At 50.5% G+C, this 17,130-nt stretch overlaps 2 protein-coding genes and 1 long non-coding RNA gene across 4 annotated transcripts in view; 2 read left to right on the top strand and 1 right to left on the bottom strand.

The window, feature by feature from the left end:
* The window catches only part of RTF2 (replication termination factor 2), a 38,770-nt gene extending 28,099 nt beyond the window's left edge, over positions 1–10,671 (top strand). Inside the window, exons 6-9 of one of the 2 annotated variants that reach the window (XM_025853301.2) lie at positions 5,875–5,988; positions 9,156–9,210; positions 9,334–9,429; positions 10,386–10,671. In XM_025853301.2, the coding sequence (XP_025709086.1) occupies positions 5,875–5,988; positions 9,156–9,210; positions 9,334–9,429; positions 10,386–10,561 (441 nt within the window). In that variant the 3' untranslated portion in view covers positions 10,562–10,671. Of the gene's footprint in view, positions 1–5,874; positions 5,989–9,155; positions 9,211–9,333; positions 9,430–10,382 lie in introns of both variants that reach the window. The other variant, XM_025853300.2, reaches the window with a different exon arrangement.
* Positions 10,672–11,229: 558 nt separating this feature from the next.
* LOC141371003 (uncharacterized) lies at positions 11,230–14,398 on the bottom strand. Its single transcript, XR_012375587.1, has 3 exons — positions 14,283–14,398; positions 13,999–14,171; positions 11,230–11,464 (listed from the first exon to the last, which is right to left on the bottom strand). It is a non-coding gene; the product is annotated as an uncharacterized lncRNA (long non-coding RNA).
* Positions 14,399–14,615: 217 nt separating this feature from the next.
* LOC112809943 (protein FAM209) lies at positions 14,616–16,257 on the top strand. Its single transcript, XM_025853362.2, has 2 exons — positions 14,616–14,946; positions 15,910–16,257. The coding sequence occupies exons 1-2, from the start codon at positions 14,698–14,700 to the stop codon at positions 16,168–16,170; spliced, it is 510 nt and encodes a 169-aa protein (XP_025709147.1). The 5' UTR covers positions 14,616–14,697; the 3' UTR covers positions 16,171–16,257.
* Positions 16,258–17,130: the final 873 nt, after the last annotated feature.

Here is a 17,130-nt window from a genome sequence, read left to right as displayed (position 1 = left end):
TTAGACCCTTTTTTCTCTCCACAAAAACTGTATTTAAAATATTCACTTTAAAGGCCTTAGAAAGGGGCACCTGGGTGGCTCAGTCAGGTTGAGCATCTGCCTTTGGCTCAGGTCATGATCCCAGGGGCCTGGGATCGAGCCCTCCATCGGGCTCTGCTCCGCGGGGAGCCTGCTTCTCCCTCTCCCTCTGCCTGCCGCTCCCCCTGCTTGTCTTCTCTCTCTCTCTCTGTCAAATAAATAAATAAAAATCTTTAAAAAAATCAAATTTCAAACTTGAAAATATTCCACTTTTATTTTCGTTTGCTGAAACAAAAACCGGAGGGCTGATTTTGAGAGAAAAAGATGCCTGCTGTATCTGCATTGAAAAATATTACTGATCTTCCAATATTTCTGTTTTAAAACTATAAAGGAGGCAAAGAAAAACATTTTCTTTTAATAATTATACCTGCTCAGCCTCTGCCATTCACGACCTGGGTGTCATTTAATGAAGTACTTACCAGAAGCTGCTCCTCAGATTCCGAGGGGCGGAATGCTGGCCACGTCCATGCCAGGCCCGGTTTTTCTCTCCAGTTAGTGCTTCTCTTCGCGTGGCTTCTGCTTAAATCACATGAACAGAGTTGTTTGGCAGGTTTTGTTACCCTTTCATCCCTGGAGGATTTTATTCTTGTTGGTTTTGACCTGTAGATTGAAAAGTAGTGGCTGCCTCTCTGAGTATTTCTCCAGGACCAGATCACTGCCTTACAAAACAACGAGTCAGCAGCCTGGCCCAGATGAAGGGCAGCAGAGTGGTCTGGTGTTCTGAAGCCTGGATGAGATCCTGGTAGTCGAGGGGCAAATTCTGTAAATGCTTTTAAAAATCGGAGGCCAGATGTGGTTATCTGACCCTTTTTTATTAAAGGGATAAATAATAAAAGTCCTTTAAAAATCTTGTTTGCTTCCTAAATGGCATTTGGAACAATCCAAGCGTTTCAGCACGGCTCTCCAGAGGGCCTGAGTTCAGGGACGCAGGGGAGCTGTGCCCGGCCTGGTGCTCGGTGGCTCCACCAGGGCCGGGGCTGGGCCAGGGCACACGGCTGAGGGGGCCTGTGCCTCACCGGCAGCGACTCTTCCCTTCTGTTGTTCTCCGCTGCTGGATACTTGTCCGCTTCCCTTCTTTCCCTTCTCTGGTTTCAAAGCTTCCCTTACTTGCTGTCTCATCGGGTTTCCCACAAACAGACGTAAGAATAATGGAGCCAAGAGACAGGAGTCACATGCCGTGGAGACTTCTCCTCTTGCAGGTATCCAGGCAGCTGAGCTTGACATTTAGTCAGATGAGTGCAGATTCGCTTCACCTGCGAGCAGGTGACTCGAGGTGCCTGTTGCTCTTCTGCGGAACAGATGTCGCTGTGGCCATAGGAAGATTTCTTACTGGGGCAGATAGAGTCGAGTCTCTTTAAGCTCACAGGGTTGCGGCATGGCTGTGTGTGGCGTATGTACTTTTTATATAAAAACAGGTTCGTGCTGCCTTTCAGTGGTGGTGAGACCTTGTATGTGTTTGTAGGGACATCTTCAGATGCCAGGATTGAGGTTTATTGGGCAAGAATCAGGAAAGGAAAGGCCACCGGCTGCTGGTAAAGTCTTGCTGTAGCTGTGTCCCTTGTACCTTGAGTGCCTGTTGGGAAGGTCAGCCTGTGGGTGCCCGTGAACTGGGCCCTTCGTAGTGTCCCGTCCCAAGGGGAGAAGGACTGGTGCTGGATTTCACCTGGGACCTCACATCCTAAACCTGGAAGGAGGAAGATTCTCTTAAGCAAAAAGCAGTGGAAGAAACAGCTGAGAACATAAGAGTGGCCTGCGTACAGCTTCACGCTTCCATAGCTCAACGGGAAATACAGAATAAAACCAAACACGGGAGGAATTATTGTGATAAGTGGATCAAAGGTCAATAGGCTTAATGTATCAATTTCTTAGACAGATTGGTTAAAGTAAAAAATTTTTGAATGACGATCCTAATAAATAGGGGCTCCTGGGTGGCTCAGTCAATTAAGCGTCTGCCTTTGACTCAGGTCAGGATCTCGGGGTCCTGGGATTGAGCCCCGCATGCGGCTCCCTGCTCAACAGGGAGTCTGCTTCTCCCTCCCCCCCACCCCACCCCACCCCCGGCGCATGCTCGCTCTCACTCTCTCTCAAATAAACTCTTTAAAAAAAAAAAAGATCTTAATCAATAAAGTGGACCTACAGCATATACACATAATCTGCAAGAGAGGCAGTAGGAATGCGGTGGGGAATTTTGTTTCTTAATTGAAGCCAAAAAGGAACTATCTTCTTTTACCTTTCAGATCAGTGTGGTTTTGTTCCTTCAAATTTTATGGTGTGATGGGCATTCTTACATGTGGTAGGGAGTGTAAAGTTCATACGACCTTTCAGGCCAACTATTTGGCTTTAAAATTTTATCCTGGTTTGAAATATTTCTCTGGGCTATGTTTTCATTCATGCATGCGGCAGTTAGTTCCTGGGTGCCCACTCTGTGCAGGACCCTGGGCTTATCCCTGGGCCACAGCCAAGGCAGATAACCACCAGTCTGTCCCTCTTGGAGCTTACGGTATGACAGAGGGAAGCACTATTTTAAAAGTCAATACACACATACAGGCACACGTTCATTTACTGTGTGCCACAAAGTACTACGCAGGAAACAGGCTTCGGTGATGGAGAATAAACGAGTCCCACGGGTGGGATTTTGGGGTCTGAGATGCATGTCGATGTCTGTTGCAAATATTATTTATAAGAACAGTGATTGAGAAACCACTTTTCCAATTGTTCGTGATACAGATCTGCAGAGAGAGTAGCATATTATCGTAATTGTACCCGTTCCCTCGGCACTTTCCTGCTGGCTTTTTTTTTCCCTAATGCTTTAAAAAAAAAAAAAAAGTTAATATCCAGAGATCAAGGACATATAATTTGTAGTCATTTTCTTTTAGCTTAATAAACACTTTGTACATTGTCAGAAACTCTGAAATAACTCTCTGCCCTTCCTTTTTAAGAATGCGTTGTGATTTTTCCCATTTTGGGGACATCTAAGTTACAAGTGATAAAAGGAGGCTAATTTAAAATAAAGACATGATTTCACCTGTGCAGTAACTATACACATGGGAAAATGTGTTTGCAGGAAAATATGGGTGTTTTTCACTTATGATATGCGTTACTTTATAAGCAGAGAGGGTCCAGCCCTTTGGGTCGGCCGTGTCTCTGCCGCAGCCCTCCCCTCACTTCGAAAGTAACCCTCCCTTAACCCTTCGGTACATAGAGAAGAGCCCCAGCCTGGCCACTGGCACCGTGGATGGAAATCTGCTTCCTGCTCTGGCTTCACATGCTCCCAACGGATGGGTCCCTCACCCACGTTCCTGGGGTCAGGCAGAAGCCTGCCAGGGTCAGGCACACACCAGGAGCATGACGGGACCTGCTGCCAGTGGGAGGATCATGCCCAGGCTCTAGGGGGCAGCCCTCCTCAGGTCCCAGCAGTTGAGGCCTTGAGAGTGTGGGTTTAATATTAATGGATCTTTTGAATTTGGGGGAGAAAGCAAGATGTCTCAATTTTTAGTATGAGAGGTTCCCAGCTTTTCATGCTTAGTGGCTAATTCAACTTTAAAATATAACTCTGGGCACAGCACACCACAACTGTAGGTAGAATGGGGTCCACAGTCCTGTCTAGACAACTAAACAGTCACATGTAGAGGAGAGAGACTGTTGACTGCCGACACTCCAGGAAAGGGGGTGCCGGGGACTGGTGAAAATCAGCCGCAGAAAGCCCGGAGTGGGGAGGGAGGAGGGGGCAGGCTAATGGAGCAAATGGAGACTCCTTTCTGCCTCTTGGTTGTGTGCTTGGGAGGGTCGTTGACGCCACAGCCCCAGCCCCACTGGGCCGTATCCGCCACCTGATTCTGTTCCTGCAGATCCCTTTTCATTCCCTACTCAAGGAGATCCCCCAAGGGAAGGCTCTACCCAAATCTCCCACAGTGTGGGGCTTCCCAGGAGGCCTCCTCCTGCAGAGCCTGGAGGCCTCCCTGCAGTGATGGCAAAAAACAAGCTCCTTTTCTTCCAAGGCAGTTCCGGCGAGGTGCCCTAACAGCCCCCCTTCTGTTGTTCATAGGACTTCTCTGTGTCCCTGATCTCAGGATGTGTGGGCCAGAGGTTGGGGGAAGGGGGTGGCTCTTCAGATGTGACATCTTACCAGATCCCTCCTAGGAAAGGAGGTGCCTTGGGCCTGTGCTGTGGGTTTTGGAGGTGAGAACCACAGTAAATAACTGAGCTAAGGCAGCGCCTGGGCAGTCAGCATGTGTCCACTGGCTCTCCTGTGTGTTGGGAGGTGCTGGGAAAAGCTTGGCAGCTTTTTAAGAGCACTTCAATGTCCTGTGCTGAGAATGTGTTGTAGAAAAGAGATTCTGGGTACAGTGGGTCTGTGGCTGTTCCTGTTCCGGGCATGGTAGGCTCTCGAGGCCTCACTGGGGTCAGCACGTGTTTGTGCTCACGGCTCACGTTTATCCCAGCAGGCTGGTAAGGTTGCGTGGCCGAGGGTCAGGGACAGAGACCCAGGCGGTGTCAGTGGGAATCTGTACACTCTCCCTCCATGAGGGGGCACAGAGGCCCACTTTCCCCAGCAAGACACATACAGCCATGTGCGTGTGAGGTTTCTCCCAGGGAAGCTCGTCGGAAACACAGAGATATGTCCTGGGGATGGTCTGTGTCGGCACAGGTCGCTCTCTTCCAGGAAAGCGCAGACCCGCAGCTGTAGCCCACAGAGGTTGACTGTTGGCTGTCCAGTCCTGTGCTATGCTCCTGACACCGGCGCCCTGAATTCTGGCCTCATCCCAGACCGCGCTGGGAGTTCGGTTTACTTCCCATTTAACAGATACGGTCACTGAGGCCAGGAGAATCCACGGGTGTGTCTGGGCCTTGGGACACACATAGGAGGAAGAACACAGAACAAAACAGATGCTGGCCCAGATCCTTCCCTCAGTGGGGTGGGCCCCCCAGGTGGGCCTTTGAAAATGCAGGGACCCCCCTCCCCGTGGGAACGACAGTGGACAGCGGCCCAGGAGAGAGCTGAAGTGCAGCCCCTGCCTCCAGACAGGTCCTTCTGCTCTCCTGCTGGGATGGAGCCCGGTTCCCCCAGTTGGCCATCTTCCCGGACACTGGAGCAGGGGTTCTCAAAGCAGGGTTCCCCCCCAGGCAGCGTCTGCATCATCTGAGAACACGTGAGAAATGCAGGTGACGGGGCCCCACCCTGGGGCTCCTGAATCGGCCAGCGGCCGAGGGTCCCCTCGCTCCCGGAGACCCTGACGCCAGGTCGGGCTGGCCAGCGTGGGCTCCGTCTGGGACGGAAGCTCCACGGGCTTCTTCCCTTTCGGCCTGGGGCCAGCGGTGTGCAGTGGGCACAGCACGGGCTCTCGTGAAGTGAGTCCTGAGACGAGCCAGCAGAGAGTGCTGAATAGATACTGCCGGTCCCGCTGCAGACTTTTCCCGCATGCCCACCAGCAGCCAGCGGCTGTGCACGGCCCTTCCCTCGCACACCTGGGGGTCGGGGCCGTGGTGCACACCTGGATGGAAAGAAGCCCGATGCAGTTAGGAAATGGTGGGCGCCCTCCAGGGTCGCAGACACCAGTGTGGGGCTGGCCTTGCAGAGCCAAGCCCTTTCAGAGCCCTCTCGGGCCTGCCGTGCTGACTCCGTGCACAGAACTGGCCAAAGCAGGGCTCACACGCAGAAGCTGGCTAAGCCGAGGGTACAGGCAGGAAGTTCCCGAGGGTTCGCAGAGCCGTGGTTGGGCTCGGGGAGCGTCTGGGGGGTAGCTGAGCTGCCCACCGCGTGGTGATGGAGTCTCTTCTGTGTTCTGCCCTCTCCAGTGTGGGGCTGCCTTCCAGGAGGACGACGTCATCGTGCTCAACGGCACCAAGGAGGACGTGGAAACACTGAAGAGGAGGATGGAGGAGAGGAGGCTGAGGGCGAAGCTGGGGAAGGTAACAGAGCCCTGGGGTCCACCCCCGGCCCCGGGTCTTCAGGTGCTGCCGGCCGCCTCTGCCGGAGGGCCAGTGGCAGACCCCCGAACTGCACTGCCAGGGGCAGCTTTTGGGCGTGCAGTGGTTGAGGCGCTTTTACAACCTCGAAGGGCCTGGGCTCACTGTGTGGGGCACAGCAGTTCTGCCCTCCTTCACTCAGCTGCTTCATCCGTGGCGTGGGGCTGCTGACAGCACCTGCGTGGGGTGGGCGTGCTCAGGAGGGTCACCAAGCTCGTGCCCGGTTGCAGCCCAGGGGAGGCGGGGGCAGCCACCACCTCTGTGCTGTGCTGACTTTACGTCGTGGGTGTATAAAACTTGTACGGTAGAAGTGAACAGCACATCTGGAGAGCCTGTGCTGCCCAGGTCTGAATGTCCTGGGAGTCCCCTGGAGATCTACGGGGGCCCGGGAGCCTGTGATCCCCACCCACTGCTGAGGCACCGCAGGTAGCAGGGGGCTAAGCAGCCTTCCCATGACTGGGAGCCGCCCCCGGCCTTCCTGAGCCCCAGCCGGGGCCTCTAGGTGTGAGGGCTGCCTTGGCTCTCGGGAAGGGAGGCCAGTGCCGCGGATCCATGGCTGTGACCAAAGCTCTGCGTGGACTTGGGACAGGAAGGCTTTGTTTTGTGGCCCTCGGTCTAGATCCCACTCCATAAGCAGTGGATTCATTGCCTCCTGATTTGGCATAATGACCAGGCTCAAAACAGTTTATCAGCTAAGAAGTCATTCTGTGTGCCCTCCATTCTGGATCCAGCAGCAAATTTTGTTATTTCTTAACTATTTACAGATGATCCCTATGATCTTTTGTGACAGCAAGTTTTTCATTCTTTAAAAAAAAAATAAGTTATAGGGCGCCTGGGTGGCTCAGTCGTTAAGCGTCTGCCTTCGGCTCAGGTCATGGTCCCAGGGTCCTGGGATCGAGCCCCACATCGGGCTCCCTGCTCCGCGGGAAGCCTGCTTCTCCCTCTCCCACTCCCCCCTGCTTGTGATCCCTCTCTCTCTGTGTCTCTCTCTGTCAAATAAATAAATAAAATCTTTAAAAAAAAAAAAGTTATGGGGCGAGTGGCTGGCTCAGGCGTTGAGCGTCTGCCTTTGGCTCAGGTCATGGTTCCAGGGTCCTGGGATCGACTCCCACATCGGGCTTCCTGCTCGGCGGGAAGACTGCTTCTCCCTCTCCCACTCCCCCTGCTTGTGTTCCCTCTCTCTCTGTGTATCTCTCTGTCAAATAAATAAAATCTTTAAAAAAAAAAAAAAGGGCGCGTGGCTGGCTCAGTCAGTAGAGCACGTGACTCTAGATCTCAGGGTTGTGAGCTCCAGCCCCACGATGGGTGTAGAGATTGTTAAAAAATAATCATAATTTTAATTTATAAAATTAAAAATTAACAAGTTTAGGTTCAGGGTAAACGGAGAAATTCTGTGTTCAGAACTAAGTCAGAGGAATGATTGAAATAGTAGAAAATGCGTTTCAGTGTCCTGAGGACATAAAGTTGTGGGGGAAAATAGCCTGCCTCTGTGTGGCATGCATTTAGCAGTGATGTAATAATTAAAGATTTTTCAGAGTTGTGTTTTTTTTAATCATCATAGAGGAGAGAGCAGGACCCTGTCCCCCTGGAATGTAGGTGCATTCATTCTCTGTTCATTTTCTAAATGACTGTGATTTTGTTATCGTATGAGCAAAAAAAAAGCTTGAGATGTTTTTGACAGTTATCAAAAAGGATCTGCTTATTCTTCCTTGCTGTCATCGATCAAGCTGTTTTTAAAAAGCACGAAAGGGGAAAAAATGTGTTTCTGAGGAAGCTCCTGGTGTTTGTATGGTCATTAACAGTGCCACGGTGGTGAGTCGTCTCCAGTCCCAGAGTTGCTGCCAAGGTGTTCAAAGCCCAGTGGGGCCCGCACACCCCTCCACAAAATACTCCCTGCAGCTTCTGGGAATGCCTCTTAGATACTGCTACCAGGATACCAAAATATTTCCCAAATATATTCTCAGCCGAAGATGGGACATAGCATTTCCTCTCTAACTTCTTACTGCTCTTGCTTTTTATAGAACCTCAGCTGTGAATGAAAGGCTTCAAAATCCACAGTTGTCTTTTTTTGAGGACTAGGTATCATCCTCGCGGATTTGAATGTGTGCCTTGCATGTGTGAAACAGGAAGTTTTTACACTGTGTACAAGCATTATAAGTCACTTTGCTTGTCTATATTACACGTTCAAGGCCAGTGCCTGAGGAAGGTCTGTTCCCCTCGTGTTCCAGTGATGGCGGCCTTCTGAAATGATTAGGCCGTGTGTCTTTAGCGCCACCTTTTGGATAGTTAGGAAAGTGGCATGTTAAAGTAAATTCTCTGAACAAACATCCTTCTGTTTGTGCTTTCTCTGACTGAATCCCTTCTAACACAGCTGTGAGATTTTAGAATGGTTAGTTTCATTTCTTAAATTCTTGCTGACCAATGTAATTATTATGAGTGACAGAATTCTAGTGCTTAAAAAATCTAACAGGAGTAATCCAGAGTTTAGGAGAATTGGCTAAAGTGTCCTTTAGCATAGTGTCAGGTCTTTGTTTATTTTTTCTTAGTTACCTCTACACCCAACGTGGGGCTCAAACCTATGGCGCCACGATCAAGAGCTGAGCGCGCTTCGACTGAGCCAGCCAGGTGTCCCTAGCCTCAAGTCTTTATAGTTAGTAAACTAACATCAGAGCAGTTTGACAACTCTGAACAAGAGTGACTGGAGTGGGTCAGATTCAGTACATTTTTTGCTGGCTGGACTTCAGGTGCCCACCTATACTTCGTTACTTGGTTAACGGCTCTTTTGTGTACAGAAGTCACCAGTAACATGGTTATCACTGAAATCTGGTGTCTTCATTTAAGAGTTTTGAGAATGTGGTTTTTGGAATATAAATAGAGAACCAGACAGATCTCTTCAGGTATTTTTTTGACTGAGGCAGAAGTGCGTAACTGGAAACACACGCCAAGGGTCGGGGTTTAGGACTCCTGCGGTTTCAGAGTCTGCTCCAGAATGAGCACCTACGTTGTATGAACTGCATTGGCCTGTCGGCAGGGCTCCCGGGGCAGCAGCAGCCACACTTAGACTGAAATAGAGTTCAAGCACGTCTCCAGTTTGCTCTTTCTTTTTACAGAAAGCAAAGAAACCCAAGGCGGCAGAGTCTGTCTCAAAGCCAGGTGTCAGTGAAGGTAAGGCACTAAAAGAGGTCCTTATTTTAGCAAAAATATGGCTGTGGAGCTGTTTCTTTCAAAAGTTCATGCTTTTGCTTTGTCTTTTGTTTGGCTTACCTTTTTTTTTTTTTTTTTTAACAGAATTTCCAGGGCCATCAAAAATTAAGACAGGGAAGCCTGAAGAAACCAGCCTTGATTCTAGAGAGAAGAAAGCCAGCTCAGCTCCCAAAAATGCAGGTGGGTCCTACTAAGGCAACAGGGAGCTCTTTAGAGGGCTGGTAAACCAGGTGGTGATGTCACAGTTTTATTAGAGTGAATTCGAAAGCTCAGGCTCATCCTAAGTCATGTTTCTAAGTAGTTCATGGAGCTCTCTTGGAGGCTAAGAAACAGTCGCTCTACCCCAAAGCCTGATTGAAGGAGTCTGGGCATAGATGCTAATTGTTTTTTTATTGAGTGCGTATCTGGTGCCAAGCTACGTAGGCTGCATGGGGAACTGGACTAAGATTTACTGCAGAGACTGGTTAGTGTCTGAGGCTTGGGGCATTGGGCAGGAACATTCCCGATCCCTTTAAGCCTGGGGTTTTAGGGTTTTATGTGTACCACACGTGGCACTCAGAGCCAGCCTTCCCTTTACTGCCTCTTGGCCAAGTGTCAGAGGGCTGTTTGACACATAGCCCAGAATTCAGTGCATTTCTCCTCACTACCCTTAACTCAAAGGAAAGATTGATTTCACAAAAAGGAAACACAGATTTATTATTGGTTAAAAGAAGGTGTAATCTTGTGAGTGGCACCCACAGTGGTTAATGGATTCCAGTCCCCACCCTACATGGAGTGGCCACCTGGCCTGGGTTAGGTGACCTGGCCTCCTGGTACTTCTGCTCCTACCCCTGTGAGACAGGCCGATAGCACCCCTCCTGAGGATGATCTGATCTCCAGCATTCACGGGGCTGGGACCAGAGTGGGGAATATAGCAAACAGTTACTGATGTGGTTTTCAATGATAGACTTAAGTGTAGTAGCTTCATCTGTTTTTAGGAGTTGGCAGTTGAGATGATGTACTTTGACATTTATCCCAAGAAAGGAAGAGGAAAATTCCTGCTGTTAACAGACTTTTTTTTCCTTTTTAAGAATGTGAAATTTGCAGTGATCTGTAGGCCCAGCCTTAAAGTATTTGGCTTCTCATTCTTCCAGCAGCAAATGGGAGCTCTTCTGGAAAAGTCGGGAAGCCTCCGTGTGGAACCACAAAGAGGTCCATTGCCGACAGCGAAGAATCGGAGGCTTACAAGTCCCTTTTCACGACTCACAGCTCCGCCAAGCGCTCCAAGGAGGAGTCCGCCCACTGGGTCACCCACACGTCCTACTGTTTCTGAAGCCGCGCAGGCGCCGTCTGGTTGCCACGGGGCAGGTGGCGTGGGCGTTACTGTGCCCTGTTCTCTGCTAGCTCCCCCTTTGTGCCGAGCTATAAAGTCGTCCTCCCAAACCTCGGAGCTGGTGTGGTCGCTCGTGCTTGTGAGGCGCGTGGGTTCCCGCGGTGACGTGCTGGCCCTGCCCGCCCCCTCCCACAGGCTCGTGCCCTCCCCACGGCCCCGGAAGATGCGTTGGCCTGCACTTTTTATGCTTGAGATAAAGACTCCAGATTTCTTGGGGTGTGTGGTTGGCCCATTTTGCCTAAAATTCTAATGATTTTGCTGCCAACAGTGGAACAGGCCAAGCAAAATTGTACTTTAGAAAGTGAGCTTTACATGCACTCTGCCTGCATGTATGTCTGCTGGCAGCCTCTGTGTCCCCTGAGCAGAGCTTGCCGGTCGAGTATTGAGGGAGGTTCCTTTCTTTTATCACTTTTTAGTTGGGCACCTGAGGGTTTGGTATAAAAATAAAGCAAATCCGCCTTTTCTCTCATCTGTCTGTATTTTTCTCTCTTCCATAATGTTTTAGTAAGAAAACTACGGCCTCCATGGATGGCGATCAGAGCGTTTCCACGACATGAGTTCCCTTGTCTCTCAGATGATGACACAATCGGTGTCTCTTAACCTGTGCGGACGTCAGGCATTGAAACGTCCCGTGGGACGTGGCCTGGCAGGGCTGATTCAGAGCCGGGAATACCCCGTGTCAGCATGGCTTTCTGGAGACAGTTGTACTCTGGACGGGACGGGCTGGTTTCCATCAGCGCGAGGGAAACGGAGCCGGGGAGGGAGGCCGGAGGCCTGGGCGGGGGCACCGGGTCCCCACGTCCTCTGTCTCCGAGGGGTGGGAAGCTCGGCGCCTAGGCGTGTCTGTTTTGAACAGAGAAGCATTTTAATCAGAATTCTAGTCACGTCAGTGAATTTTTGTTGTGGACTTTTCCAGAACAAAACTGAATTGCCCATTTTCCCTTTTTTTTTTTTAATTTTAATTTTATTTTTTTAAGATTTTATTTTTTTGAGAGAGTGAGAGCATGAGCAGGTGGAGAGGCAGATGGAGAGGGAGAAGCAGACTCCCCTCTGAGCAGGGAGCCCGATGCGGGGCTTGATCTCAGGACCCTGGGATCATGACCTGAGCTGAAGGCAGACACTTAACTGACGGAGCCACCCAGGTGTCCCTCCTTACCCATTTCCTATACAGCCCAGTTAAACCATTTCCTAGTTGTTGCATCTTTTTATATCAACTGCCATTATTTCTGCCAACTTCAATTTCCCTAATTTTAGCCTTAATTTTATTCTGCAGTCATTATTTTGACTATCTCCAGTTTTTCCCCGTGACCCAGTCACAGGGTCCCCAGCATCAAAACTTGAGCAGCTCAGCCCGCCCGCCTCCCCTCAAGGTCACCCCCAACTCTGCCTGTCACCCCCCCACACACACCCTCCCCCTTCCAGCAGCCAGGCCAGAGCCTCAGCCCCTCGGCCCCGGCCTCTGGCCTCTGCCTGCGCCTTCCCCGCCCAAGAGCCCTGCCGCCCCCGGAAGAGAGCTTGCTGGGGAGACTCCTTCCAGCCTTTCGTGTCCAGCAAGGCATCAAGTCCTCAGAGGCCCGAGGAGCGGCACTTGTCCTTGAGGTGGGGAGCAGTCTGCCTGTGTCGCCCCGGGCCTGGCAGGGTGCCTGGGACACAGGAGGAGGAGAGCGAGCAGTGACGGCTCGGAGCTGCTGCCGTGTTGAGGGTTCCCCCGAAGAGCAGAGCCCTTGGTGGGCTTCGTCTCCTGGGGCTCACCGACCCACAGAGAGGGGCCGTGACCACCTCCCTTCCTGCAGCACTGCCCATGCGCTCACAGCTCGGGTCAGGTCAGGACGCCACGCCGTCTGTCCCACAAATGCTGGCCAAGTCGGGGAGTCCATGGACGCTGTGCAAGGCTTCCAAGTGGGGTGCAAGGAGTGCCCACAAGCTCCTGCCTCCTCTGCTCGCCCCACAGGGCCCGAGCCGCTCTGCTAGCCAGGCGGGACCCGGGAGCGACCCGGGCCGGCAGGGCCTCCCAGGCGCAGGCTGTTTCACGGTCTTGTATTTCTGAGAAATAGAATTAAAGCCTCCCCACGATGAACTGAGATCGCCATGCCACGCCATGAACCTGTTCTTGCCTCTTGACCCAGAGAGCATTCTGGCTCAAAGATCTTTCTGCTTCTTACCTGCTTTCCCACTCGGCCCCCTGTTGAAAAGTGCTTTCAGGCTTTTGAACACAATATAAACCAAAACAGTGTGATTCCTATCGTGGAATCTACATCAACATCTCCAAATAACAAAAATCAGGTGGGCTGAAATTTCCTGAGCATTCCCGTTGTGTGGGGTCATCACGTACGGGAGGTCTGTGCGCCCCTCACTGCATCGCACCCTAACCGCCACATTTTAGAGCACTGTTTGGGGGGGTGACCACATACAGGGTACATGTAGACACGGGGCCACCCCAAAATACTCTGCAGCTGTAGCTCGGCAACAGGGGCGACTGTCCCACAGGAGCCACGTGAGGCTGCTCAGGGGAGCCAGGACCGAGTCTCGGTTCCAAGGATGAGCCCCCGAGGATCACCGGGCACCCCCTCCAGACACCAGCCAGCTGGGTCCCGAAGGAGCAGCTACAAAGTAGCCCCTCTCGAGGAATGGATTTACTTAACTGCCTGCTTTCTAAGTAGGGAAGGCCCCCGCCTCTCCAGGAGCTGCACACATGTAGGAGCTGTCTTCCAGTGGTTTCAAGTAGTCCTACAAAACTTGCTCAATGCCCAGAGCTCAACACAGTTCGAGGCACAGGGAGGGTTCCCAGCGGATCCTTGATGATAGCAGAATGTTTCATTCCTAGGGACTAAGTCTGTCAATCAGATGACATGGGGGAACAGGTGCAAGCTGCCTTGTGTTCCAGGATTCTTTTGGTTTCGTGTCATTTTAAAAACCGATGGTTTCGGGGGCGCCCGGGTGGCTCAGGCATTAAGCGTCTGCCTTCAGCTCAGGTGGTGATCCCAGGGTCCTGGGATGGTGCCCCGCATCGGGCTCCCTGCTCCGCGGGAAACCTGCTTCTCCCTCTCCCACTCCTGCTGATGTTCCCTCTCTCGCTGTGTCTCTCTCTCTCTCTCAAATAAATAAAATCTTTTAAAAAAATAAAAACTGATGGTTTCAAACACACTGGCCAGTGAGCCCTGGCTTTACTCCTGACATTGGCTTTGGTTCTCCTACAGGCTGGGCCCTTCTCCCTCCGGGTCTTCACACACATGCAGATATCAGCACCCTGCCTTTTACCCAGCCACCTCCTTATCACCCCTCAAACGACCCGGGTGTCTTTTTTGGGAAAGCCTCCCTGAATAACCTAACCTAGAGTCGTCCCCTCGTTCTGTTCCCTTAAAGTGTTCTGTTCTTACCACAATTTTACCGAAGTCATTTATGCCCTTCATTAGCACAGGCACTGCACACTCAGGGACGATCAGCGAGCGGAGGTGGGAAGGAAGAGGGAGTGGGGGACGGGGCAGAACGCGGCCACCTACGGGGCCTATTTGGCTCCAGCAGAGAACATCCCAGTGTGACCAGATCATCCCTATTTTCAAAGGAAGCCAAAAATCTTGGTTTTAAAAGTCAAGTCGCTCCCAACATCTAGATACTGGCAAATAATCATGTTCAGGAACAAGGCAGGCCAAACCAAACACACCAGTGGCTCCTAGTCCGTGGCCTCTGGTTTCATCTCTCTCCCACCCGGCTGTCAGTCCTGCTGGGACTCGTGCCGGGTCCACCCTGCTCACATCGTGTCTGGACTCAACAGGCGAGAAACAGAAATAGGTGATGGCTTCTCCTGGTAGAGCCCGGGGGTCAGAGAGAATGTTCTGGCAGGGAGCTGGCGTCCCACGGCGCCCGTCCTCCAGCTCTCAACTGCCCGCTGGACATTTCTCCACCTCCCCTTGAGCCTTGCTCCCCGGCGACCACCATGGGCCTCCTTATCCTCTGGCTGGGAGTCATCACAATGGGCTCTGTGACATCACCAACGGCCCGGCCCCAGGCACCCAGTCTCCAGGTGCGCAGGCAAACAGACCCACCATGAGCAACTTCGTCCCCCATCTCTGCTCACCATGCGGACGCTAACATGGTTCTTGTTCTTTCCTCTGTGCCTCTCCTGTGGCTATGCCTTTATGTTTTCTCCTCTGAGAGATAAAGTCAAAGAACCCCAGGGGAAGGTGCCTTGCGGAGGGCACTTTCGGGTCAGGCAGAATCTCCCAGAGCACGCCCAAGGCTGGCTTGGGAGCAAATGGCTCTGGCTTTTTTTTGTTGTTGTACTGTATGTGGTACTGAAGTTTCGAGGAGATAGTGAGAAGAGTAAGGTAAGGATGGCTCCGTTTCTTACCCCGCGCTGGTTCGTTCCATCTCAGATGTGTCAGGCCCGGAGAGACGGATGTCCTCATCCTTATAGGCGGGGCCATTCAGTAGAACAAAGTAGGATGCGAGGCACCTACCCGGTGGTCCTGCGACAGGCGGGCACATTCATTCCGTGACGTGTCCTTGGGAAAGACAACGGTCCCCAGACCCTCAGGGGTCAGGGCTAACGGTTGAAGATGACCTTCTGTTGATCAGCTAAAGAAAAGCTTGGTTTGATATTTATCCTATTAAATGAGTTTTTTCCTAATGAAGGAGAGATTCGAGAACTTGGTGTGTCTCAGGTCAAAATTACTCACAGAGACAGGTTCACTGCTCCTGATTCTTAATTTCCCTAGAATAAATGATTTCTTGTTGTTTTAAAATTCTTTATTTCTTACAAGTTGCCGAACCGAATGGAAATGGTATCATTATCCCAGGTAAAGGAAAAGACCTGTTGTGAAGGGATAAATGTGTAAAGAAGTAGCACTTCCTCCCTGAAGTGGCTGAACAAGCGTCAGACGGGGAAAGGGAGAGAAATACAGCATGTTCTCTGCTAGACAGTTCCAACACTTCATGACACAGTGTCCAAACTGATAGAGCAGGGGTTGGCAAACCTTTTCTGGAAAGGACCAAATAGTAGCTACTTTCAGCTTTGCAACACATACAGTCTCTGTTGCAACGACTCGACTCTGCTGTTTTAGCATGAAAGCAGCTTTATGTAATGCACAAATAAATGAACAAGGCTGTGTTCCAATAAAACTTTATTTATAAAAACAACTGGTGGGCCAGACTGGGCCATAGTTTGCCAATCCCTGGACTAGAGTGCGATGCTAGAACCATCTTTTCTTAGGGGAGCCCGACTCTCTTGGAACTGTGTCAAAACCAGCAAAGGCAATGATATTATTCACCCTGAATATCTTTCTTGACAGGAGCAGAATCCTGCCCTTCGAGGCTGTTCATTTCGCTCTCCACTAAAGAAAAATCAAAATGCTTCCCCCAACAAAGACTATGCGTTCAATACCTTAACCCACCTGGAGATGGACCTTGTGAAATTCGTGTCTAAGGTGCGGAATCTGAAAGTCGCCATGGCAACTGGCAGTAACCTCAAGCTTCAGAACATGGAGGGACCTGCAAGCCCACACAATAATATTACCATCTATGAAATATGGGGCGAAGAAGACTCTGAATGAATGGATTTGTGTGTCAGAGTAGGAGAGACAAAGTTGAGTGTTGACAAACCATATGCAAACCAATAAAACTATTCTGAAGAAAAAGAATTCTTGAAGTTGACACCTTCTTTTTTCTTTTTTTCTTTTCTCTTTTTTTAAACTGGAAGAAAAAATAAATGTGAGGCCAGTAACCACAGCAGTTAGTCTTTTGTTTTTGCCTTCCTCACCTCCCCTGGAGCAGTGATTGTTAAGAAGAGCACAGAGTAGCAGCACAGTAGTGGAGGCAGTCTTCTTGGCTATGGCGTCCGGGCCTCTGGAGGACGATTACGCTTAGGAAATTTGGGATAAGATGTGGATACCATTTTCATTGTAGTTATTTTTGTAGTAGCTATTTGTGCAAAAGGTGGAACCAGTTTTTATCTTTATAATTTATTACAAAGGCCAACTTTAATTATAGGTTTAAAAGAAAATGATTGAATTAAGAGGGTGTGTGTGTGTGTGTGTGTGTGTGCGCGCGTGCGTGCGTGCGCATGTGTGCGTATGTCAGGGAGTGGTGGATTCTAGAAACATTTTATTTTCTTCCCACCAGGAAAGTCTTTTTATTCATTCTGTCTCATGAATGACATGTATTGACTTTTTCTTCCATCAAATATCTAGTTGGAGTAAGATATAGAGAATTGATCTGTATTTTCAGTGGAATTTGGATACAGATGAGCTAACCAAGGCTTCCCAAAGTAGTCGATATGAATGTTTATAATACGTATTAAAAATAGGGACATTTTTGCATGTTAGTGTGGCTGATGGGAACTGCACTCACCCGAGGCTGTTGAATTAGCATACTGACCCCCAATCTAGGTCAGCAGGCAGCTCTACAGACACGCAGGTGCAGGCCTGGGGAGAGAAGCGAGTGGGGAAGACCATGGAAGTTTCCCTACTTCTACTTCAGCCCAAAGGCAGAGGAGTCCTGAATCTCCATCCTTG

This window comes from Callorhinus ursinus, unplaced genomic scaffold, assembly GCF_003265705.2.
Source record: "Callorhinus ursinus isolate GAN/ISIS: 27379988/994484 unplaced genomic scaffold, GSC_fseal_2.0 scaffold53, whole genome shotgun sequence".
Classification (NCBI taxonomy): Eukaryota; Metazoa; Chordata; class Mammalia; order Carnivora; family Otariidae; genus Callorhinus; species Callorhinus ursinus.
Note: the sequence above shows the minus strand (reverse complement) of the source record. Positions and strands in the feature narration are given on the sequence as shown.